This window comes from Phyllobates terribilis, unplaced genomic scaffold (assembly GCF_046119375.1).
Source record: "Phyllobates terribilis strain yellow unplaced genomic scaffold, ASM4611937v1 Scaffold_13__5_contigs__length_258822181, whole genome shotgun sequence".
In the NCBI taxonomy this organism is placed as follows: Eukaryota; Metazoa; Chordata; class Amphibia; order Anura; family Dendrobatidae; genus Phyllobates; species Phyllobates terribilis.
Window position 1 is genome coordinate 172428587 of NW_027362773.1, and position 24713 is coordinate 172453299.

The 24713-nt window shown below is 45.8% G+C and overlaps 1 protein-coding gene across 5 annotated transcripts in view; it reads left to right on the plus strand.

The window, feature by feature from the left end:
• LOC141174236 (tubby protein homolog) overlaps positions 1 to 24713 on the plus strand; it is a 500281-nt gene that overhangs the window by 465268 nt on the left and 10300 nt on the right. For 4 of the 5 annotated variants that reach the window (XM_073659070.1, XM_073659066.1, XM_073659069.1 and 1 more), the window contains 2 exons: positions 22071 to 22169; positions 22243 to 22414. In XM_073659070.1, coding sequence (XP_073515171.1) covers positions 22071 to 22169; positions 22243 to 22414 — 271 coding nt within the window. The remainder of the gene's footprint in view (positions 1 to 22070; positions 22170 to 22242; positions 22415 to 24713) is intronic. The other variant, XM_073659067.1, reaches the window with a different exon arrangement.

Here is a 24713-nt window from a genome sequence, read left to right on the forward strand (position 1 = left end):
ATATTGTACCCTAAGCAGTGTCACTATACAGTGTCATAAGCAGGAGCCATATTGTACCCTAAGCAGTGTCACTATACAGTGCTGTATGGAGGAGCCATATTGTACCCTAAGCAGTGTCACTATACAGTGCCATAAGGAGCAGCCATATTGTACCCTAAGCAGTGTCACTATACAGTGTCATAAGCAGGAGCCATATTGTACCCTAAGCAGTGTCACTATACAGTGCTGTATGGAGGAGCCATATTGTACCCTAAGCAGTGTCACTATACAGTGCTGTATGGAGGAGCCATATTGTACCCTAAGAAGAAGTGTCACTATACAGTGCTGTATGGAGGAGCCATCTTGTACCATAAGCAGTGTCACTATACAGTGCCATAAGGAGGAGCCATATTGTACCCTAAGCAGTGTCACTATACAGTGCTCTATGGAGGAGCCATATTGTACCCTAAGCTGTGTCACTAAACAGTGCCATAAGGAGGAGCCATATTGTACCCTAAGCAGTGTCACTATACAGTGCTGTATGGAGGAGCCATATTGTACCGTAAGCAGTGTCACTATACAGTGCCATAAGGAGGAGCCATATTGTACCCTAAGCAGTGTCACTATACAGTGCCATAAGGAGGAGCCATATTGTACCCTAAGCAGTGTTACTATACAGTGCCATAAGGAGGAGCCATGTTGTACCCTTAGCAGTGTACTATACAGTGCTGTATGGAGGAGCCATATTGTACCCTAAGCAGTGTCACTATACAGTGCTATAAGGAGGAGCCATACTGTACCCTAAGCAGTGTCACTATACAGTGCCATTAGGAGGAGGCATATTGTACCCTAAGCAGTGTCACTATACAGTGCCATAAGGAGGAGCCATATTGTACCCTAAGCAGTGTCACTATATAGTGCCATAAGGAGGAGCCATATTGTGCCCTAAGCAGTGTCACTATACAGTGCCATATGGAGGAGCCATATTGTACCCTAAGCAGTGTCACTATACAGTGCCATAAGGAGGAGCCATACTGTACCCTAAGCAGTGTCACTATACAGTGCCATTAGGAGGAGGCATATTGTACCCTAAGCAGTGTCACTATACAGTGCCATAAGGAGGAGCCATATTGTACTCTAAGCAGTGTCACTATACAGTGCCATAAGGAGGAGCCATATTGTGCCCTAAGCAGTGTCACTGTACAGTGCCATAAGGAGGAGGCATTTTGTACCCTAAGCAGTGTCACTATACAGTGCCATAAGGACGAGCCATATTGTACCCTAAGCAATGTCACTATACAGTGCCATAAGGAGGAGCCATATTGTACCGTAAGCAGTGTCACTATACAGTACCATAAGGAGGAGCCATATTGTACCCTAAGCAGTGTCACTGTACAGTGCCATAAGATGGAGGCATATTGTATCCTAAGCAGTGTCACTATACAGTGCCATAAGGAGGAGCCATATTGTACCCTAAGCAGTGTCACTATACAGTGCCATAAGGAGGAGCCATATTGTACCCTAAGCAGTGTCACTATACGGTGCCATAAGGAGGAGCCATATTGTACCCTAAGCAGTGTCACTGTACAGTGCCATATCGAGGAGGCATATTATACCCTAAGCAGTGCTACTATACAGTGCCATAAGGAGGAGCCATATTGTACTCTAAGCAGTGTCACTATACAGTGCTGTATGGAGGAGGCATATTGTACCCTAAGCAGTGTCACTTTGCAGTGCTGTATGGAGGAGCCATATTGTACCCTAAGCAGTGTCACTATACAGTGCTATAAGGAGGAGGCATATTGTACCCTAAGCAGTGTCACTATACAGTGCCATAAGGAGGAGCCATATTGTACCCTAAGCAGTGTCACTATACAGTGCCATAAGGAGGAGCCATATTGTACTCTAAGCAGTGTCACTATACAGTGCCACATGGAGGAGGCATATGGTACCCTAAGCAGTGTCACTATACAGTGCCATAAAGAGGATCCATATTGTACCCTAAGCAGTGTCACTATACAGTGCTCTATGGAGGAGCCATATTGTACCCTAAGCTGTGTCACTATACAGTGCCATAAGGAGGAGCCATATTGTACCCTAAGCAGTGTCACTATACAGTGTCATAAGCAGGAGCCATATTGTACCCTAAGCAGTGTCACTATACAGTGCTGTATGGAGGAGCCATATTGTACCCTAAGCAGTGTCACTATACAGTGCCATAAGGAGCAGCCATATTGTACCCTAAGCAGTGTCACTATACAGTGTCATAAGCAGGAGCCATATTGTACCCTAAGCAGTGTCACTATACAGTGCTGTATGGAGGAGCCATATTGTACCCTAAGCAGTGTCACTATACAGTGCTGTATGGAGGAGCCATATTGTACCCTAAGAAGAAGTGTCACTATACAGTGCTGTATGGAGGAGCCATCTTGTACCATAAGCAGTGTCACTATACAGTGCCATAAGGAGGAGCCATATTGTACCCTAAGCAGTGTCACTATACAGTGCTCTATGGAGGAGCCATATTGTACCCTAAGCTGTGTCACTAAACAGTGCCATAAGGAGGAGCCATATTGTACCCTAAGCAGTGTCACTATACAGTGTCATAAGCAGGAGCCATATTGTACCCTAAGCAGTGTCACTATACAGTGCTGTATGGAGGAGCCATATTGTACCGTAAGCAGTGTCACTATACAGTGCCATAAGGAGGAGCCATATTGTACCCTAAGCAGTGTCACTATACAGTGCCATAAGGAGGAGCCATATTGTACCCTAAGCAGTGTTACTATACAGTGCCATAAGGAGGAGCCATGTTGTACCCTTAGCAGTGTACTATACAGTGCTGTATGGAGGAGCCATATTGTACCCTAAGCAGTGTCACTATACAGTGCTATAAGGAGGAGCCATACTGTACCCTAAGCAGTGTCACTATACAGTGCCATTAGGAGGAGGCATATTGTACCCTAAGCAGTGTCACTATACAGTGCCATAAGGAGGAGCCATATTGTACCCTAAGCAGTGTCACTATATAGTGCCATAAGGAGGAGCCATATTGTGCCCTAAGCAGTGTCACTATACAGTGCCATATGGAGGAGCCATATTGTACCCTAAGCAGTGTCACTATACAGTGCCATAAGGAGGAGCCATACTGTACCCTAAGCAGTGTCACTATACAGTGCCATTAGGAGGAGGCATATTGTACCCTAAGCAGTGTCACTATACAGTGCCATAAGGAGGAGCCATATTGTACTCTAAGCAGTGTCACTATACAGTGCCATAAGGAGGAGCCATATTGTGCCCTAAGCAGTGTCACTGTACAGTGCCATAAGGAGGAGGCATTTTGTACCCTAAGCAGTGTCACTATACAGTGCCATAAGGACGAGCCATATTGTACCCTAAGCAATGTCACTATACAGTGCCATAAGGAGGAGCCATATTGTACCGTAAGCAGTGTCACTATACAGTACCATAAGGAGGAGCCATATTGTACCCTAAGCAGTGTCACTGTACAGTGCCATAAGATGGAGGCATATTGTATCCTAAGCAGTGTCACTATACAGTGCCATAAGGAGGAGCCATATTGTACCCTAAGCAGTGTCACTATACAGTGCCATAAGGAGGAGCCATATTGTACCCTAAGCAGTGTCACTATACGGTGCCATAAGGAGGAGCCATATTGTACCCTAAGCAGTGTCACTGTACAGTGCCATAAGGAGGAGGCATATTGTACCCTAAGCAGTGTCACTATACAGTGCCATAATGAGGAGCCATATTGTACCCTAAGCAGTGTCACTATACAGTGCCATAAGGAGGAGCCATATTGTGCCCTAAGCAGTGTCACTGTACAGTGCCATAAGGAGGAGCCATATTGTACCCTAAGCAGTGTCACTGTACAGTGCCATAAGGAGGAGGCATATTGTACCCTAAGCTGTGTCACTAAACAGTGCCATAAGGAGGAGCCATATTGTGCCCTAAGCAGTGTCACTGTACAGTGCCATAAGGAGGAGCCATATTGTACCCTAAGCAGTGTCACTATACAGTGCTCTATGGAGGAGCCATATTGTACCCTAAGCTGTGTCACTAAACAGTGCCATAAGGAGGAGCCATATTGTACCCTAAGCAGTGTCACTATACAGTGTCATAAGCAGGAGCCATATTGTACCCTAAGCAGTGTCACTATACAGTGCTGTATAGAGGAGCCATATTGTACCATAAGCAGTGTCACTATACAGTGCCATAAGGAGGAGCCATATTGTACCCTAAGCAGTGTCACTATACAGTGCCATAAGGAGGAGCCATATTGTACCCTAAGCAGTGTTACTATACAGTGCCATAAGGAGGAGCCATGTTGTACCCTTAGCAGTGTACTATACAGTGCTGTATGGAGGAGCCATATTGTACCCTAAGCAGTGTCACTATACAGTGCTATAAGGAGGAGCCATACTGTACCCTAAGCAGTGTCACTATACAGTGCCATTAGGAGGAGGCATATTGTACCCTAAGCAGTGTCACTATACAGTGCCATAAGGAGGAGCCATATTGTACCCTAAGCAGTGTCACTATACAGTGCCATAAGGAGGAGCCATATTGTACCCTAAGCAGTGTACTATACAGCGCCATATGGAGGACCCATATTGTACTCTAAGCAGTGTCACTATACAGTGCTGTATGGAGGAGCCATATTGTACCCTAAGCAGTGTCACTATACAGTGCCATAAGGAGGAGCCATATTATACCCTAAGCAGTGTCACTATACAGTGCCATAAGGAGGAGGCATATTGTACCGTAAGCAGTGTCAATATACAGTGCTGTATGGAGGAGCCATTTTGTACCCTAAGCAGTGTCACTATATAGTGCCATAAGGAGGAGCCATATTGTACCCTAAGCAGTGTCACTATACAGTGTCATAAGCAGGAGCCATATTGTACCCTAAGCAGTGTCACTATACAGTGCTGTATGGAGGAGCCATATTGTACCCTAAGCAGTGTCACTATACAGTGCCATAAGGAGGAGCCATATTGTACCCTAAGCAGTGTACTATACAGCGCCATATGGAGGACCCATATTGTACTCTAAGCAGTGTCACTATACAGTGCTGTATGGAGGAGGCATATTTTACCCTAAGCAGTGTCACTATACAGTGCTGTATGGAGGAGCCATATTGTACCCTAAGCAGTGTCACTATACAGTGCCATAAGGAGGAGCCATATTGTACCCTAAGCAGTGTCACTATACAGTGCTGTATGGAGGAGCCATATTGTACCCTAAGCAGTGTCACTATACAGTGCCATAAGGAGGAGCCATATTGTACCCTAAGCAGTGTACTATACAGCGCCATATGGAGGAGCCATATTGTACTCTAAGCAGTGTCACTATACAGTGCTGTATGGAGGAGGCATATTGTACCCTAAGTAGTGTCACTATACAGTGCTGTATGGAGGAGCCATATTGTACCCTAAGCAGTGTCACTATACAGTGCCATAAGGAGGAGGCATATTGTACCCTAAGCAGTGTCACTATACAGTGCCATAAGGAGGAGCCATATTGTACCCTAAGCAGTGTCACTATACAGTGCCATAAGGAGGAGGCATATTGTACCCTAAGCAGTGTCACTATACAGTGCCGTATGGAGGAGGCATGTTGTACCCTAAGCAGTGTCACTATACAGTGCTGTATGGAGGAGCCATATTGTACCCTAAGCAGTGTCACTATACAGTGCCATAAGGAGGAGCCATATTTTACCCTAAACAGTGTCACTATACAGTGCCATATGGAGGAGCCATTTTGTACCCTAAGCAGTGTCATTATACCGTGCCATAAGGAGGAGCTATATTGTACCCTAAGCAGTGTCACTATACAGTGCCATAAGGAGGAGCCATATTGTACCCTAAGCAGTGTCATTATACAGTTCCATATGGAGCAGCCATATTGTACCCTAAGCAGTGTCAATATACAGTGCCATATCGAGGAGGCATATTATACCCTAAGCAGTGCTACTATACAGTGCCATAAGGAGGAGCCATATTGTACTCTAAGCAGTGTCACTATACAGTGCTGTATGGAGGAGGCATATTGTACCCTAAGCAGTGTCACTTTGCAGTGCTGTATGGAGGAGCCATATTGTACCCTAAGCAGTGTCACTATACAGTGCTATAAGGAGGAGGCATATTGTACCCTAAGCAGTGTCGCTATACAGTGCCATAAGGAGGAGCCATATTGTACTCTAAGCAGTGTCACTATACAGTGCCACATGGAGGAGGCATATGGTACCCTAAGCAGTGTCACTATACAGTGCCATAAAGAGGATCCATATTGTACCCTAAGCAGTGTCACTATACAGTGCTCTATGGAGGAGCCATATTGTACCCTAAGCTGTGTCACTATACAGTGCCATAAGGAGGAGCCATATTGTACCCTAAGCAGTGTCACTATACAGTGTCATAAGCAGGAGCCATATTGTACCCTAAGCAGTGTCACTATACAGTGCTGTATGGAGGAGCCATATTGTACCCTAAGCAGTGTCACTATACAGTGCCATAAGGAGCAGCCATATTGTACCCTAAGCAGTGTCACTATACAGTGTCATAAGCAGGAGCCATATTGTACCCTAAGCAGTGTCACTATACAGTGCTGTATGGAGGAGCCATATTGTACCCTAAGCAGTGTCACTATACAGTGCTGTATGGAGGAGCCATATTGTACCCTAAGAAGAAGTGTCACTATACAGTGCTGTATGGAGGAGCCATCTTGTACCATAAGCAGTGTCACTATACAGTGCCATAAGGAGGAGCCATATTGTACCCTAAGCAGTGTCACTATACAGTGCTCTATGGAGGAGCCATATTGTACCCTAAGCTGTGTCACTAAACAGTGCCATAAGGAGGAGCCATATTGTACCCTAAGCAGTGTCACTATACAGTGCTGTATGGAGGAGCCATATTGTACCGTAAGCAGTGTCACTATACAGTGCCATAAGGAGGAGCCATATTGTACCCTAAGCAGTGTCACTATACAGTGCCATAAGGAGGAGCCATATTGTACCCTAAGCAGTGTTACTATACAGTGCCATAAGGAGGAGCCATGTTGTACCCTTAGCAGTGTACTATACAGTGCTGTATGGAGGAGCCATATTGTACCCTAAGCAGTGTCACTATACAGTGCTATAAGGAGGAGCCATACTGTACCCTAAGCAGTGTCACTATACAGTGCCATTAGGAGGAGGCATATTGTACCCTAAGCAGTGTCACTATACAGTGCCATAAGGAGGAGCCATATTGTACCCTAAGCAGTGTCACTATATAGTGCCATAAGGAGGAGCCATATTGTGCCCTAAGCAGTGTCACTATACAGTGCCATATGGAGGAGCCATATTGTACCCTAAGCAGTGTCACTATACAGTGCCATAAGGAGGAGCCATACTGTACCCTAAGCAGTGTCACTATACAGTGCCATTAGGAGGAGGCATATTGTACCCTAAGCAGTGTCACTATACAGTGCCATAAGGAGGAGGCATTTTGTACCCTAAGCAGTGTCACTATACAGTGCCATAAGGACGAGCCATATTGTACCCTAAGCAATGTCACTATACAGTGCCATAAGGAGGAGCCATATTGTACCGTAAGCAGTGTCACTATACAGTACCATAAGGAGGAGCCATATTGTACCCTAAGCAGTGTCACTGTACAGTGCCATAAGATGGAGGCATATTGTATCCTAAGCAGTGTCACTATACAGTGCCATAAGGAGGAGCCATATTGTACCCTAAGCAGTGTCACTATACAGTGCCATAAGGAGGAGCCATATTGTACCCTAAGCAGTGTCACTATACGGTGCCATAAGGAGGAGCCATATTGTACCCTAAGCAGTGTCACTGTACAGTGCCATATCGAGGAGGCATATTATACCCTAAGCAGTGCTACTATACAGTGCCATAAGGAGGAGCCATATTGTACTCTAAGCAGTGTCACTATACAGTGCTGTATGGAGGAGGCATATTGTACCCTAAGCAGTGTCACTTTGCAGTGCTGTATGGAGGAGCCATATTGTACCCTAAGCAGTGTCACTATACAGTGCTATAAGGAGGAGGCATATTGTACCCTAAGCAGTGTCACTATACAGTGCCATAAGGAGGAGCCATATTGTACCCTAAGCAGTGTCACTATACAGTGCCATAAGGAGGAGCCATATTGTACTCTAAGCAGTGTCACTATACAGTGCCACATGGAGGAGGCATATGGTACCCTAAGCAGTGTCACTATACAGTGCCATAAAGAGGATCCATATTGTACCCTAAGCAGTGTCACTATACAGTGCTCTATGGAGGAGCCATATTGTACCCTAAGCTGTGTCACTATACAGTGCCATAAGGAGGAGCCATATTGTACCCTAAGCAGTGTCACTATACAGTGTCATAAGCAGGAGCCATATTGTACCCTAAGCAGTGTCACTATACAGTGCTGTATGGAGGAGCCATATTGTACCCTAAGCAGTGTCACTATACAGTGCCATAAGGAGCAGCCATATTGTACCCTAAGCAGTGTCACTATACAGTGTCATAAGCAGGAGCCATATTGTACCCTAAGCAGTGTCACTATACAGTGCTGTATGGAGGAGCCATATTGTACCCTAAGCAGTGTCACTATACAGTGCTGTATGGAGGAGCCATATTGTACCCTAAGAAGAAGTGTCACTATACAGTGCTGTATGGAGGAGCCATCTTGTACCATAAGCAGTGTCACTATACAGTGCCATAAGGAGGAGCCATATTGTACCCTAAGCAGTGTCACTATACAGTGCTCTATGGAGGAGCCATATTGTACCCTAAGCTGTGTCACTAAACAGTGCCATAAGGAGGAGCCATATTGTACCCTAAGCAGTGTCACTATACAGTGTCATAAGCAGGAGCCATATTGTACCCTAAGCAGTGTCACTATACAGTGCTGTATGGAGGAGCCATATTGTACCGTAAGCAGTGTCACTATACAGTGCCATAAGGAGGAGCCATATTGTACCCTAAGCAGTGTCACTATACAGTGCCATAAGGAGGAGCCATATTGTACCCTAAGCAGTGTTACTATACAGTGCCATAAGGAGGAGCCATGTTGTACCCTTAGCAGTGTACTATACAGTGCTGTATGGAGGAGCCATATTGTACCCTAAGCAGTGTCACTATACAGTGCTATAAGGAGGAGCCATACTGTACCCTAAGCAGTGTCACTATACAGTGCCATTAGGAGGAGGCATATTGTACCCTAAGCAGTGTCACTATACAGTGCCATAAGGAGGAGCCATATTGTACCCTAAGCAGTGTCACTATATAGTGCCATAAGGAGGAGCCATATTGTGCCCTAAGCAGTGTCACTATACAGTGCCATATGGAGGAGCCATATTGTACCCTAAGCAGTGTCACTATACAGTGCCATAAGGAGGAGCCATACTGTACCCTAAGCAGTGTCACTATACAGTGCCATTAGGAGGAGGCATATTGTACCCTAAGCAGTGTCACTATACAGTGCCATAAGGAGGAGCCATATTGTACTCTAAGCAGTGTCACTATACAGTGCCATAAGGAGGAGCCATATTGTGCCCTAAGCAGTGTCACTGTACAGTGCCATAAGGAGGAGGCATTTTGTACCCTAAGCAGTGTCACTATACAGTGCCATAAGGACGAGCCATATTGTACCCTAAGCAATGTCACTATACAGTGCCATAAGGAGGAGCCATATTGTACCGTAAGCAGTGTCACTATACAGTACCATAAGGAGGAGCCATATTGTACCCTAAGCAGTGTCACTGTACAGTGCCATAAGATGGAGGCATATTGTATCCTAAGCAGTGTCACTATACAGTGCCATAAGGAGGAGCCATATTGTACCCTAAGCAGTGTCACTATACAGTGCCATAAGGAGGAGCCATATTGTACCCTAAGCAGTGTCACTATACGGTGCCATAAGGAGGAGCCATATTGTACCCTAAGCAGTGTCACTGTACAGTGCCATAAGGAGGAGGCATATTGTACCCTAAGCAGTGTCACTATACAGTGCCATAATGAGGAGCCATATTGTACCCTAAGCAGTGTCACTATACAGTGCCATAAGGAGGAGCCATATTGTGCCCTAAGCAGTGTCACTGTACAGTGCCATAAGGAGGAGCCATATTGTACCCTAAGCAGTGTCACTGTACAGTGCCATAAGGAGGAGGCATATTGTACCCTAAGCAGTGTCACTATACAGTGCCATAAGGAGGAGCCATATTGTACCCTAAGCAGTGTCACTGTACAGTGCCATAAGGAGGAGGCTTATTGTACCCTAAGCAGTGTCACTATACAGTGCCATAAGGAGGAGCCATATTGTACCCTAAGCAGTGTCACTATACAGTGCCATAAGGAGGAGCCATATTGTACCCTAAGCAGTGTCACTATACGGTGCCATAAGGAGGAGCCATATTGTACCCTAAGCAGTGTCACTGTACAGTGCCATAAGGAGGAGGCATATTGTACCCTAAGCAGTGTCACTATACAGTGCCATAAGGAGGAGCCATATTGTACCCTAAGCAGTGTCACTATACAGTGCCATAAGGAGGAGCCATATTGTACCCTAAGCAGTGTCCCTATACGGTGCCATAAGGAGGAGCCATATTGTACCCTAAGCAGTGTCACTGTACAGTGCCATAAGGAGGAGCCATATTGTACTCTAAGCAGTGTTACTATACAGTGCCATAAGGAGGAGGCATATTGTACCCTAAGCAGTGTCACTATACAGTGCTGTATGGTGGAGCCATAATGTACCCTAAGCAGTGTCACTATACAGTGCCATAAGGAGGAGCCATATTATACCCTAAGCAGTTTCACTATACAGTACCATAAGGAGGAGGCATATTGTACCCTAAGCAGTGTCACTATACAGTGCTGTATGGAGGAGGCATATTGTACCCTAAGCAGTGTCACTATACAGTGCCATAAGGAGGAGGCATATTGTACCCTAAGCAGTGTCACTATACAGTGCTGTATGGAGGAGCCATATTGTACCCTAAGCAGTGTCACTATACAGTGCCATAAGGAGGAGCCATATTATACCCTAAGCAGTGTCACTATACAGTGCCATAAGGAGGAGGCATATTGTACCGTAAGCAGTGTCAATATACAGTGCTGTATGGAGGAACCATTTTGTACCCTAAGCAGTGTCACTATATAGTGCCATAAGGAGGAGCCATATTGTACCCTAAGCAGTGTCACTATACAGTGTCATAAGCAGGAGCCATATTGTACACTAAGCAGTGTCACTATACAGTGCTGTATGGAGGAGCCATATTGTACCCTAAGCAGTGTCACTATACAGTGCCATAAGGAGGAGCCATATTGTACCCTAAGCAGTGTCACTATACAGTGCTGTATGGAGGAGCCATATTGTACCCTAAGCAGTGTCACTATACAGTGCCATAAGGAGGAGCCATATTGTACCCTAAGCAGTGTCACTATACAGTGCTGTATGGAGGAGCCATATTGTACCCTAAGCAGTGTCACTATACAGTGCCATAAGGAGGAGCCATATTGTACCCTAAGCAGTGTCACTATACAGTGCTGTATGGAGGAGCCATATTGTACCCTAAGCAGTGTCACTATACAGTGTCATAAGCAGGAGCCATATTGTACTCTAAGCAGTGTCACTATACAGTGCTGTATGGAGGAGGCATATTGTACCCTAAGCAGTGTCACTATACAGTGCCATAAGGAGGAGGCATATTGTACCCTAATCAGTGTCACTATACAGTGCCATAAGGAGGAGCCATATTGTACCCTAAGCAGTGTCACTATACAGTGCCGTATGGAGGAGGCATGTTGTACCCTAAGCAGTGTCACTATACAGTGCTGTATGGAGGAGCCATATTGTACCCTAAGCAGTGTCACTATACAGTGCCATAAGGAGGAGCCATATTTTACCCTAAACAGTGTCACTATACAGTGCCATATGGAGGAGCCATTTTGTACCCTAAGCAGTGTCACTATACAGTGCTGTATGGAGGAGCCATATTGTACCCTAAGCAGTGTCACTATACAGTGCCATAAGGAGGAGCCATATTTTACCCTAAACAGTGTCACTATACAGTGCCATATGGAGGAGCCATATTGTACCCTAAGCAGTGTCATTATACCGTGCCATAAGGAGGAGCTATATTGTACCCTAAGCAGTGTCACTATACAGTGCCATAAGGAGGAGCCATATTGTACCCTAAGCAGTGTCATTATACAGTTCCATATGGAGGAGCCATATTGTGCCCTAAGTAGTGTCAATATACAGTGCCATATCGAGGAGGCATATTATACCCTAAGCAGTGCTACTATACAGTGCCATAAGGAGGAGCCATATTGTACTCTAAGCAGTGTCACTATACAGTGCTGTATGGAGGAGGCATATTGTACGCTAAGCAGTGTCACTTTGCAGTGCTGTATGGAGGAGCCATATTGTACCCTAAGCAGTGTCACTATACAGTGCTATAAGGAGGAGGCATATTGTACCCTAAGCAGTGTCACTATACAGTGCCATAAGGAGGAGCCATATTGTACCCTAAGCAGTGTCACTATACAGTGCCATAAGGAGGAGCCATATTGTACTCTAAGCAGTGTCACTATACAGTGCCACATGGAGGAGGCATATGGTACCCTAAGCAGTGTCACTATACAGTGCCATAAAGAGGAGCCATATTGTACCCTAAGCAGTGTCACTATACAGTGCTCTATGGAGGAGCCATATTGTACCCTAAGCTGTGTCACTATACAGTGCCATAAGGAGGAGCCATATTGTACACTAAGCAGTGTCACTATACAGTGTCATAAGCAGGAGCCATATTGTACCCTAAGCAGTGTCACTATACAGTGCTGTATGGAGGAGCCATATTGTACCCTAAGCAGTGTCACTATACAGTGCTGTATGGAGGAGCCATATTGTACCATAAGCAGTGTCACTATACAGTGCCATAAGGAGGAGCCATATTGTACCCTAAGCAGTGTCACTATACAGTGCTCTATGGAGGAGCCATATTGTACCCTAAGCTGTGTCACTATACAGTGCCATAAGGAGGAGCCATATTGTACCCTAAGCAGTGTCACTATACAGTGCTGTATGGAGGAGCCATATTGTACCCTAAGCAGTGTCACTATACAGTGCTGTATGGAGGAGCCATATTGTACCCTAAGCAGTGTCACTATACAGTGCCATAAGGAGGAGCCATATTATACCCTAAGCAGTGTCACTATACAGTGCCATAAGGAGGAGGCATATTGTACCGTAAGCAGTGTCAATATACAGTGCTGTATGGAGGAACCATTTTGTACCCTAAGCAGTGTCACTATATAGTGCCATAAGGAGGAGCCATATTGTACCCTAAGCAGTGTCACTATACAGTGTCATAAGCAGGAGCCATATTGTACACTAAGCAGTGTCACTATACAGTGCTGTATGGAGGAGCCATATTGTACCCTAAGCAGTGTCACTATACAGTGCCATAAGGAGGAGCCATATTGTACCCTAAGCAGTGTCACTATACAGTGCTGTATGGAGGAGCCATATTGTACCCTAAGCAGTGTCACTATACAGTGCCATAAGGAGGAGCCATATTGTACCCTAAGCAGTGTCACTATACAGTGCTGTATGGAGGAGCCATATTGTACCCTAAGCAGTGTCACTATACAGTGCCATAAGGAGGAGCCATATTGTACCCTAAGCAGTGTCACTATACAGTGCTGTATGGAGGAGCCATATTGTACCCTAAGCAGTGTCACTATACAGTGTCATAAGCAGGAGCCATATTGTACTCTAAGCAGTGTCACTATACAGTGCTGTATGGAGGAGGCATATTGTACCCTAAGCAGTGTCACTATACAGTGCCATAAGGAGGAGGCATATTGTACCCTAATCAGTGTCACTATACAGTGCCATAAGGAGGAGCCATATTGTACCCTAAGCAGTGTCACTATACAGTGCCGTATGGAGGAGGCATGTTGTACCCTAAGCAGTGTCACTATACAGTGCTGTATGGAGGAGCCATATTGTACCCTAAGCAGTGTCACTATACAGTGCCATAAGGAGGAGCCATATTTTACCCTAAACAGTGTCACTATACAGTGCCATATGGAGGAGCCATTTTGTACCCTAAGCAGTGTCACTATACAGTGCTGTATGGAGGAGCCATATTGTACCCTAAGCAGTGTCACTATACAGTGCCGTATGGAGGAGGCATGTTGTACCCTAAGCAGTGTCACTATACAGTGCTGTATGGAGGAGCCATATTGTACCCTAAGCAGTGTCACTATACAGTGCCATAAGGAGGAGCCATATTTTACCCTAAACAGTGTCACTATACAGTGCCATATGGAGGAGCCATATTGTACCCTAAGCAGTGTCATTATACCGTGCCATAAGGAGGAGCTATATTGTACCCTAAGCAGTGTCACTATACAGTGCCATAAGGAGGAGCCATATTGTACCCTAAGCAGTGTCATTATACAGTTCCATATGGAGGAGCCATATTGTACCCTAAGTAGTGTCAATATACAGTGCCATATCGAGGAGGCATATTATACCCTAAGCAGTGCTACTATACAGTGCCATAAGGAGGAGCCATATTGTACTCTAAGCAGTGTCACTATACAGTGCTGTATGGAGGAGGCATATTGTACGCTAAGCAGTGTCACTTTGCAGTGCTGTATGGAGGAGCCATATTGTACCCTAAGCAGTGTCACTATACAGTGCTATAAGGAGGAGGCATATTGTACCCTAAGCAGTGTCACTATACAGTGCCATAAGGAGGAGCCATATTGTACCCTAAGCAGTGTCACTATACAGTGCCATAAGGAGGAGCCATATTGTACTCTAAGCAGTGTCACTATACAGTGCCACATGGAGGAGGCATATGGTACCCTAAGCAGTGTCACTATACAGTGCCATAAAGAGGAGCCATATTGTACCCTAAGCAGTGTCACTATACAGTGCTCTATGGAGGAGCCATATTGTACCCTAAGCTGTGTCACTATACAGTGCCATAAGGAGGAGCCATATTGTACACTAAGCAGTGTCACTATACAGTGTCATAAGCAGGAGCCATATTGTACCCTAAGCAGTGTCACTATACAGTGCTGTATGGAGGAGCCATATTGTACCCTAAGCAGTGTCACTATACAGTGCTGTATGGAGGAGCCATATTGTACCATAAGCAGTGTCACTATACAGTGCCATAAGGAGGAGCCATATTGTACCCTAAGCAGTGTCACTATACAGTGCTCTATGGAGGAGCCATATTGTACCCTAAGCTGTGTCACTATACAGTGCCATAAGGAGGAGCCATATTGTACCCTAAGCAGTGTCACTATACAGTGCTGTATGGAGGAGCCATATTGTACCCTAAGCAGTGTCACTATACAGTGCTGTATGGAGGAGCCATATTGTACCCTAAGCAGTGTCACTATACAGTGCTGTATGGAGGAGCCATATTGTACCATAAGCAGTGTCACTATACAGTGCCATAAGGAGGAGCCATATTGTACCCTAAGCAGTGTCACTATACAGTGCCATAAGGAGGAGCCATATTGTACCCTAAGCAGTGTTACTATACAGTGCCATAAGGAGGAGCCATGTTGTACCCTTAGCAGTGTCACTATACAGTGCTGTATGGAGGAGCCATATTGTACCCTAAGCAGTGTACTATACAGTGCTGTATGGAGCAGCCATATTGTACCCTAAGCAGTGTCACTATACAGTGCCATAAGGAGGAGCCATATTGTACCCTAAGCAGTGTACTATACAGCGCCATATGGAGGACCCATATTGTACCCTAAGCAGTGTCACTATACAGTGCCATAAGGAGGAGCCATATTGTACCCTAAGCAGTGTCACTATACAGTGCCATAAGGAGGAGGCATATTGTACCCTAAGCAGTGTCACTATACAGTGCTGTATGGAGGAGCCATATTGTACCCTAAGCAGTGTCACTATACAGTGCCATAAGGAGGAGCCATATTGTACCCTAAGCAGTGTTACTATACAGTGCCATAAGGAGGAGCCATGTTGTACTCTTAGCAGTGTCACTATACAGTGCTGTATGGAGGAGCCATATTGTACCCTAAGCAGTGTCACTATACAGCGCCATAAGGAGGAGCCATGTTGTACCCTTAGCAGTGTCACTATACAGTGCTGTATGGAGGAGCCATATTGTACCCTAAGCAGTGTCACTATACAGTGCCATAAGGAGGAGGCATATTGTACCCTAAGCAGTGTCACTATACAGTGCCATAAGGAGGAGCCATATTGTACCCTAAGCAGTGTCACTATACAGTGCCATAAGGAGGAGGCATATTGTACCCTAAGCAGTGTCACTATACAGTGCCGTATGGAGGAGGCATGTTGTACCCTAAGCAGTGTCACTATACAGTGCTGTATGGAGGAGCCATATTGTACCCTAAGCAGTGTCACTATACAGTGCCATAAGGAGGAGCCATATTGTACCCTAAACAGTGTCACTATACAATGCCATATGGAGGAGCCATTTTGTACCCTAAGCAGTGTCACTATACAGTGCCATAAGGAGGAGCCATATTGTACCTTAAGCAGTGTCACTATACAGTGCTGTATGGAGGAGCCATATTGTACTCTAAGCAGTGTCACTATACAGTGCCATAAGGAGGAGCCATATTGTACCCTAAGCAGTGTCACTATACAGTGCTGTATGGAGGAGCCATATTGTACTCTAAGCAGTGTCACTATACAGTGCCATAAGGAGGAGCCATATTGTACCCTAAGCAGTGTCACTATACAGTGCCATAAGGAGGAGCCATATTGTACCCTAAGCAGTGTCACTATACAGTGCCATATGGAGGAGCCATATTGTACCCTAAGCAGCGTCACTATACAGTGCCGTAAGGAGGAGCCATATTGTACCCTAAACAGTGTCACTATACAGTGCCATATGGAGGAGCCATTTTGTACCCTAAGCAGTGTCACTATACAGTGCCATATTGTACCTTAAGCAGTGTCACTATACAGTGCTGTATGGAGGAGCCATATTGTACCATAAGCAGTGTCACTATGCAGTGCCATATGGATGAGCCATATTATACCCTAAGCAGTGTCACTATACAGTGCCATAAGGAGGAGCCATATTGTATCCTAAGCAGTGTCACTATACAGTGCCATAAGGAGGAGCCATATTGTACCCTAAGCAGTGTCACTATACAGTGCTGTATGGAGGAGCCATATTGTACTCTAAGCAGTGTCACTATACAGTGCCATATGGATGAGCCATATTGTACCCTAAGCATTGTCACTATACAGTGCCATAAGGAGGAGCCATATTGTACCCTAAGCAGTGTCACTATACAGTGCCATATGGAGGAGCCATATTGTACCCTAAGCAGTGTCACTATACAGTGCCATTAGGAGGAGCCATATTGTACCCTAAGCAGTGTCACTATACAGTGCTGTATGGAGGAGCCATATTGTACTCTAAGCAGTGTCACTATACAGTGCCATAAGGAGGAGCCATATTGTTCACTAAGCAGTGTCATTATACAGTGCCATAAAGAGGAGCCATATTGTTCACTAAGCAGTGTCATTATACAGTGCCATAAGGAGAACCCATATTGTACCCTAAGCAGTGTCACTTTAGAGTGCCATAAGGAGGAGCCATATTGTTCCCTAAGCAGTGTCACTATACATTGTTGTATGGAGGAGCCATATTGTACTCTAAGCAGTGTCACTATACAGTGCCATAAGGAGGAGCCATGTTGTACACTAAGCAGTGTCATTATACAGTGCCATAAGGAGGAGCCATATTGTTCCCTAAGCAGTGTCACTATACATTGCTGTATGGAGGAGCCATATTGTACTCTGAGCAGTGTCACTATACAGTGCCATAAGGAGGAGCCATATTATACCCTAAGCAGTGTCACTATACAGTGCCATAAGGAGGAGCCATATTGTACCCTAAGCAGTGTCACTATACAGTGCCATATGGAGGAGGCATATTGTACCCTAAGCAGTGTCACTATACAGTGCCATATGGAGGAGCCATATTGTACCGTAAGCAGTGTCACTATACAGTGCCATATGGAGGAGCCATATTGTACCCTAAGCAGTGTCACTATACAGTGCCATATGAAGGAGGCATATTGTACCCTAAGCAGTGTCACTATACAGTGCCATATGGAGGAGCCATATTGTACCCTAAGCAGTGTCACTATACAGTGCCATAAGGAGGAGCCATATTGTGCCCTAAGCAGTGTCACTATACAGTGCCATAAGCAGGAGCCATACTGTACCCTAAGCAGTGTCACTATACAGTGCCATTAGGAGGAGGCATATTGTACCCTAAGCAGTGTCACTATACAGTGCCATATGGAGGAGCCATATTGTACCCTAAGCAGTGTCACTATACAGTGCCATAAGGAGGAGCCATACTGTACCCTAAGCAGTGTCACTATACAGTGCCATTAGGAGGAGGCATATTGTACCCTAAGCAGTGTCACTATACAGTGCCATAAGGAGGAGCCATATTGTACCCTAAGCAGTGTCACTATACAGTGCCATAAGGAGGAGCCATATTGTGCCCTAAGCAGTGTCACTATACAGTGCCATATGGAGGAGCCATATTGTACCCTAAGCAGTGTCACTATACAGTGCCATAAGGAGGAGCCATACTGTACCCTAAGCAGTGTCACTATACAATGCCATTAGGAGGAGGCATATTGTACCCTAAGCAGTGTCACTATACAGTGCCATAAGGAGGAGCCATATTGTACCCTAAGCAGTGTCACTATACAGTGCTGTATGGAGGAGCCATATTGTACTCTGAGCAGTGTCACTATACAGTGCCATAAGGAGGAGCCATATTATACCCTAAGCAGTGTCACTATACAGTGCCATAAGGAGGAGCCATATTGTACCCTAAGCAGTGTCACTATACAGTGCCATATGGAGGAGGCATATTGTACCCTAAGCAGTGTCACTATACAGTGCCACATGGAGGAGCCATATTGTACCCTAAGCAGTGTCACTATACAGTGCCATATGGAGGAGCCATATTGTACCCTAAGCAGTGTCACTATACAGTGCCATATGGAGGAGGCATATTGTACCCTAAGCAGTGTCACTATACAGTGCCATAAGGAGGAGCCATATTGTACCCTAAGCAGTGTCACTATACAGTGCCATAAGGAGGAGCCATATTGTGCCCTAAGCAGTGTCACTATACAGTGCCATATGGAGGAGCCATATTGTACCCTAAGCAGTGTCACTATACAGTGCCATAAGGAGGAGCCATACTGTACCCTAAGCAGTGTCACTATACAGTGCCATTAGGAGGAGGCATATTGTACCCTAAGCAGTGTCACTATACAGTGCCATAAGGAGGAGCCATATTGTACCCTAAGCAGTGTCACTATACAGTGCCATAAGGAGGAGCCATATTGTGCCCTAAGCAGTGTCACTATACAGTGCCATATGGAGGAGCCATATTGTACCCTAAGCAGTGTCACTATACAGTGCCATAAGGAGGAGCCATACTGTACCCTAAGCAGTGTCACTATACAATGCCATTAGGAGGAGGCATATTGTACCCTAAGCAGTGTCACTATACAGTGCCATAAGGAGGAGCCATATTGTACCCTAAGCAGTGTCACTATACAGTGCCATAAGGAGGAGCCATATTGTGCCCTAAGCAGTGTCACTATACAGTGCCATAAGGAGGAGGCATATTGTACCCTAAGCAGTGTCACTGTACAGTGCCATAAGGAGGAGCCATATTGTACCCTAAGCAATGTCACTATACAGTGCCATAAGGAGGAGCCATATTGTACCGTAAGCAGTGTCACTATACAGTGCCATAAGGAGGAGCCATATTGTACCCTAAGCAGTGTCACTGTACAGTGCCTTAAGGAGGAGCCATATTATACCCTAAGCAGTGTCACTATACAGTGCCATAAGGAGGAGCCATATTGTACCCTAAGCAGTGTCACTATACAGTGCCATATGGAGGAGGCATATTGTACCCTAAGCAGTGTCACTATACAGTGCCACATGGAGGAGCCATATTGTACCCTAAGCAGTGTCACTATACAGTGCCATATGGAGGAGCCATATTGTACCCTAAGCAGTGTCACTATACAGTGCCATATGGAGGAGGCATATTGTACCCTAAGCAGTGTCACTATACAGTGCCATAAGGAGGAGCCATATTGTACCCTAAGCAGTGTCACTATACAGTGCCATAAGGAGGAGCCATATTGTGCCCTAAGCAGTGTCACTATACAGTGCCATATGGAGGAGCCATATTGTACCCTAAGCAGTGTCACTATACAGTGCCATAAGGAGGAGCCATACTGTACCCTAAGCAGTGTCACTATACAGTGCCATTAGGAGGAGGCATATTGTACCCTAAGCAGTGTCACTATACAGTGCCATAAGGAGGAGCCATATTGTACCCTAAGCAGTGTCACTATACAGTGCCATAAGGAGGAGCCATATTGTGCCCTAAGCAGTGTCACTATACAGTGCCATATGGAGGAGCCATATTGTACCCTAAGCAGTGTCACTATACAGTGCCATAAGGAGGAGCCATACTGTACCCTAAGCAGTGTCACTATACAATGCCATTAGGAGGAGGCATATTGTACCCTAAGCAGTGTCACTATACAGTGCCATAAGGAGGAGCCATATTGTACCCTAAGCAGTGTCACTATACAGTGCCATAAGGAGGAGCCATATTGTGCCCTAAGCAGTGTCACTATACAGTGCCATAAGGAGGAGGCATATTGTACCCTAAGCAGTGTCACTATACAGTGCCATAAGGAGGAGCCATATTGTACCCTAAGCAATGTCACTATACAGTGCCATAAGGAGGAGCCATATTGTACCGTAAGCAGTGTCACTATACAGTGCCATAAGGAGGAGCCATATTGTACCCTAAGCAGTGTCACTGTACAGTGCCTTAAGGAGGAGGCATATTGTTCCCTAAGCAGTGTCACTATACAGTGCCATAAGGAGGAGCCATATTGTACCCTAAGCAGTGTCACTATACAGTGCCATAAGGAGGAGCCATATTGTACCCTAAGCAGTGTCACTATACAGTGCCATAAGGAGGAGCCATATTGTACCCTAAGCAGTGTCACTATACAGTGCCATAAGGAGGAGGCATATTGTACCCTAAGCAGTGTCACTATACAGTGCCATAAGGAGGAGCCATATTGTACTCTAAGCAGTGTCACTATACAGTGCCATAAGGAGGAGCCATATTGTACCCTAAGCAGTGTCACTATACAGTGCCATAAGGAGGAGCCATATTGTACTCTAAGCAGTGTCACTATACAGTGCTGTATGGAGGAGCCATATTGTACCCTAAGCAGTGTCACTATACAGTGCTGTATGGAGGAGCCATATTGTACCCTAAGCAGTGTCACTATACAGTGCCATAAGGAGGAGGCATATTGTACCCTAAGCAGTGTCACTATACAGTGCCATAAGGAGGAGCCATATTGTACCCTAAGCAGTGTCACTATACAGTGCCATAAGGAGGAGCCATATTGTACCCTAAGCAGTGTCACTATACAGTGCCATAAGGAGGAGGCATATTGTACCCTAAGCAGTGTCACTATACAGTGCCATAAGGAGGAGCCATTTTGTACCCTAAGCAGTGTCACTATACAGTGCCATAAGGAGGAGGCATATTGTACCCTAAGCAGTGTCACTATACAGTGCCATAAGGAGGAGCCATATTGTACTCTAAGCAGTGTCACTATACAGTGCCATAAGGAGGAGCCATATTGTACCCTAAGCAGTGTCACTATACAGTGCCCAGACAATACATTCTGCCATGACACTACCCCACCTTTATACCCTCCTAGCACAGAGCCCAGTACTCAGCTGCATTCAGTAATATGTGTTCAGGGCGCCACCTTCAGGTCACTGGGGGAATTACAGCTCATTGGCTTTAGTCTGTGAAGTCCGTCTATAAAGCTCGGGTTGTCGTGGGGTCATTAATGTGGGGGCTTCTCCATGCCCTGAGACCCCTCCGTTCTGAGATCTTACAAATATTGAATTTCTCTTCAGGAAACCAACGTCCTGGGCTTTAAGGGCCCTCGGAAGATGAGCGTCATCATCCCCGGCATGAACATGGACCATGAGCGAGTTTCCATACGACCCCGTAATGTGAGTTTGGGATCCGCGCACCATTCACTCCACAGCTGAAATCCTCCAAACTTTCATGGTGACTTTATTACAGGAACACGAAACGCTTCTCTCCCGATGGCAGAACAAGAACACGGAGAGCGTCATCGAGCTGCACAACAAGACCCCCGTCTGGAACGACGACACCCAGTCCTACGTCCTGAACTTCCACGGCCGGGTGACACAGGCTTCTGTGAAGAACTTCCAAATTATACACGACAATGACCGTAAGTTACATCCTGCTCTCCACTCACCTCCGGAGCTGCACTCACTATTCTGCTGTTACATCGTGTCTCATCCTCCAGTCACCTCCAGAGCAGCACTCACTATTCTGCTGTTACATCGTGTCTCATCCTCCAGTCACCTCCAGAGCTGCACTCACTATTCTGTTACATTGTGTCTCATCCTCCAGTCACCTCCAGAGCTGCACTCACTATTCTGCTGTTACATCGTGTCTCATCCTCCAGTCACCTCCAGAGCTGCACTCACTATTCTGTTACATTGTGTCTCATCCTCCAGTCTCCTCCAGAGCTGCACTCACTATTCTGCTGTTACATCGTGTCTCATCCTCCAGTCACCTCCAGAGCTGCACTCACTATTCTGTTACATTGTGTCTCATCCTCCAGTCACCTCCAGAGCTGCACTCACTATTCTGCTGTTACATCGTGTCTCATCCTCCAGTCACCTCCAGAGTTGCACTCACTATTCTGTTACATTGTGTCTCATCCTCCAGTCACCTCCAGAGCTGCAGTCACTATTCTGCTGTTACATTGTGTCTTATCCTCCAGTAACTTCCAGAGCAGCACTCACTATTCTACTGTTACATCAGGTCTTATCCTCCAGTCACCTCCAGAGCTGCACTCACTATTCTGTTACATTGTGTCTCATCCTCCAGTCACCTCCAGAGCTTCAGTCACTATTCTGCTGTTACATTGTGTCTCATCCTCCAGTCACCTCCAGAGCTGCAGTCACTATTCTGCTATTACATCGTGTCTCATCCTCCAGTCACCTCCAGAGCTGCACTCACTATTCTACTGTTACATCGTGTCTCATCCTCCAGTCACCTCCAGAGCTGCACTCACTATTCTGCTGTTACATCGTGTCTCTTCCTCCAGTCACCTCCAGAGCTGCACTCACTATTCTACTGTTACATCGTGTCTTATCCTCCAGAGCTGCAGTCACTATTCTGCTGTTACATTGTGTCTTATCCTCCCGTCACCTCCAGAGCTGCACTCACTATTCTGCAGTTACATCGTGTCTAATCCTCCAGTCACCTCCAGAGCTGCAGTCACTATTCTGCTGTTACATCGTATCTCATCCTCCAGTCACCTCCAGAGCTGCACTCAATATTCTGCTGTTACATCGTGTCTTATCCTCCAGTCACCTCCAGAGCTGCAGTCACTATTCTGCTGTTACATCGTGTCTAATCCTCCAGTCACCTCCAGAGCTGCACTCGCTATTCTGCTGTTACATCGTGTCTTATCCTCCAGTCACCTCCAGAGCTGCAGTCACTATTCTACTGTTACATCGTGTCTAATCCTCCAGTCACCTCCAGAGCTGCAGTCACTATTCTACTGTTCCATCATGTCCTATCCTCAAGTCACCTCCAGAGCTGCAGTCACTATTCTGCTGTTACATCGTGTCTAATCCTCCAGTCACCTCCAGAGCTGCACTCACTATTCTGCTGTTACATCGTGTCTTATCCTCCAGTCACCTCCAGAGCTGCAGTCACTATTCTACTGTTACATCGTGTCTAATCCTCCAGTCACCTCCAGAGCTGCACTCACTATTCTACTGTTCCATCATGTCCTATCCTCAAGTCACCTCCAGAGCTGCAGTCACTATTCTGCTGTTACATCGTGTCTAATCTTCCAGTCACCTCCAGAGCTGCAGTCACTAGTCTCCTGTTACATCATGTCCTATCCTCCAGTCACCTCCAGAGCTGCAATCACTATTCTACTGTTACATCGTGTCTTATCCTGCAGTCACCTCCAGAGCTGCACTCACTTTTCTACTGTTACATCGTGTCTCATCTTCCAGTCACCTCCAGAGCTACACTCACTATTCTATTGTTACATCGTGTCTTATCCTCCAGTCACCTCCAGAGCTGCACTCACTATTCTACTGTTACATCGTGTCTCATCCTCCAGTCATCTCCAAAGCTGCAGTCACTATTCTGCTGTTACATCGTGTCTCATCCTCCAGTCACCTCCAGAGCTGCACTCACTATTCTACTGTTACATCGTGTCTTATCCTCCAGTCACCTCCAGAGCTGCACTCACTATTCTACTGTTACATCGTGTCTCATCTTCCAGTCACCTCCAGAGCTGCACTCACTATTCTACTGTTACATCGTGTCTCATCCTCCTGTCACCTCCAGAGCTGCACTCACTATTCTACTGTTACATTGTGTCTTATCCTCCAGTCACCTCCAGAGCTGCACTCACTATTCTGCTATTAGATCATGTGTCACCTCCAGAGCTGCAGTCACTATTCTACTGTTACATCATGTGTTATCCTCCAGTC